This window comes from Austrofundulus limnaeus, unplaced genomic scaffold, assembly GCF_001266775.1.
Source record: "Austrofundulus limnaeus strain Quisiro unplaced genomic scaffold, Austrofundulus_limnaeus-1.0 Scaffold153, whole genome shotgun sequence".
Lineage (NCBI taxonomy): Eukaryota > Metazoa > Chordata > Actinopteri > Cyprinodontiformes > Rivulidae > Austrofundulus > Austrofundulus limnaeus.
The window spans coordinates 566,771-569,014 of record NW_013952555.1 but is presented as its reverse complement, the minus strand read 5'-3'; the positions used below and the strand labels follow the sequence as shown (position 1 = coordinate 569,014).

The window sequence follows — 2,244 nt, the reverse complement described above, 5'->3', positions numbered from 1 at the left end:
GTGGGAGGAAGCCGGAGTACTCGCAGAGAACCCACGCATGCACGGAGAGAACATGCAAACTCTACCCAGAAAGGTCCCCATGACCCCAATTTAGCTCCATAAAAAACACAGTGTTGGTTATAACTCGAGCAGATTTACAGATAAGGAACAGCTTTATTTGGAGGTATGAAAAACTTGTAGGTTGTAGTGGCAAGATGTTTTTTTTATATAGAGAGCAATACCAATCTAAAAAACACACAAGCTCTGTCCTGTTAGATCTCATCACAAAACGTTACAGCAATGTGTCATTGTATTTATTTAATTTTATTTATTTATTTTCCTGATTTACAGTTTTACAGTATGTTTATCGGTACTCTGTCCTTGTTTTAGCATGTTCTGACATTTTATGTTGTACTGCTGCCTCTTAAGCAGGCCGTCATTGTCAATGAAAATTGGTTCTCAATTGACTTACTTGCTAAAACAAAGATTTTAATAATATCTGTATGCTGATGTCAGATTGTTTTGTTCTGTTAGAACCTCAGAAATCCACAAACTGAAATGAAATTATGGCTGAAGAACAACTATCTGCAGGTAAAAGCCAACAAGACTGAGCCTCTTTGACAGGTCCTTGTCTTTCGAAAGCTATTTTAAAATTTTACTTGTCGTAATTGTTTTGATCTTTTAAAAAAATGTTTCTAATCGGAGATCTTTTGTGTCACAGACTGAGTTAGAGATGATCGTTCACGCTTTTATCTCCTTGTCTGTTTACTTGTTTAAACAAATCCTCGTCTCGCCTTCAGTCTGTGAGTATGTTATTAACTACGATCAGCAGAACTGCCTCCCTGTGCGTTTGAGGAGTCATTTTAAATTTTGAGTTTTAACCTTTAGGGCACTTCATGGCCAAATACATATTGGACCTTCTGAAGCCTCTCTCTCCATCCAGGACTTGTGAGGTCTTCAAATCCAATGCTGCTGGTGGCACCTTGAGCAGTTCAGGGAACGCTCTSCCTCTGTCCCYTCTCTGCTCAGACTCCACTGACTCTTTTAAAAAACATCTTAATACATTTTTATTCAGGCAGGCTTTAAGTGAAGTTTTTCTTTTTTATTGTTCTTGATTATACTTGTTCTTTGTTTTTACTATTTTTAGTTTTTTGATCTCAGTGCCATACAAATAAAGTTTACTTACTTATAACATGGTCTTAGTTTAAACTCCAACATAAGAATTGTCAGGCGATGAGCATTGAATGAAAACTGATGGTTCAGTTGAATCACRTGTGTGTGCTTACAGAGTCCTCTAGTGGTGGTGAAATATTCACCATCATTTGACACTGCAAGGATCACCAACTGATACACTACATGCAGCTAATAAATTATTTTGACTTTACACGGCTGTATGGTTGTACTGTCAACATATGACTCTTGTTGCATGAGCCACTTTAATAGACAGGATTGAAACTTATTGATATGAGCTGTTAGTAAAAAGATTGACTTTGTAGAGAAATTTTGTTTTAAAGAAGGAAGACTGAACAAATAAATACATATTACAACTTACTCTTGAAACAYAGGAATGGTGTTCATGGCATAAAGGACGCCAAGGGCAGAAAATGAAAACAAAAAGACCAAAGTTTCCATCTCTTCAAAACCAGCTTATCCTCCTCCTTCTTCTTCTTGCAGGATCTGTGGCAATGCAGAAAACAAAACAGTCACAAGTCTGTCATGTTCAAAATATAAAAAACAACATCTGTTTGAAATGTTATAGAACAGAAACATGAAACCTACAGTTTTAAAAAAGAATAAAAAAAAGAAGCAGAGTGGGGTCGTACCGTCTGGTTACCCGTTGTTGGATTAATCAAACTGAACAAAGGCACGCATCGGCCTCACTGGGAAAATAATGAGGTAGCAACAAAACAGCTTTGGAAGGAGGGAGAACTTGTGCAATTAGGTTTTATCTGAGATTTACCTAAGCTGTATTAGAAGGTTCCAAGTGAGTCCAGTGGTGTGATTAGTGCTGTGTTTCATAAAACATGAACACTGAGATGCATGTGATCATGTTACACAACTGTCACAATAATAGGGCACCAACTGTAAAATAAAATGTTTAAATGTCACTAACACTTTTTTATTATTTAGCTCACTTTTTGAGTGTAGAATCCTAGTTTTCCACTAACACTTTATTTTAGCTCACTGTACTTACATTTAATTACTTTTTACTAAATGTTTGAACGTTTAATAATACAGCGGGTAAAATAAGTATTGAACACGTCA

At 36.2% G+C, this 2,244-nt stretch overlaps 1 protein-coding gene across 2 annotated transcripts in view; it reads right to left on the bottom strand.

Annotated features, from left to right (window-relative positions):
* Positions 1 to 1,889, bottom strand: part of tm6sf2b (transmembrane 6 superfamily member 2b) — a 19,684-nt gene extending 17,795 nt beyond the window's left edge. The window contains exons 1-2 of one of the 2 annotated variants that reach the window (XM_014016763.1): positions 1,803 to 1,889; positions 1,532 to 1,656 (exon numbers count right to left, since the gene is read on the bottom strand). In XM_014016763.1, coding sequence (XP_013872217.1) covers positions 1,532 to 1,611 — 80 coding nt within the window. In that variant the 5' untranslated portion in view covers positions 1,612 to 1,656; positions 1,803 to 1,889. Of the gene's footprint in view, positions 1 to 1,531; positions 1,657 to 1,758 lie in introns of both variants that reach the window. The other variant, XM_014016764.1, reaches the window with a different exon arrangement.
* Between the last annotated feature and the right edge of the window lie 355 nt (positions 1,890 to 2,244).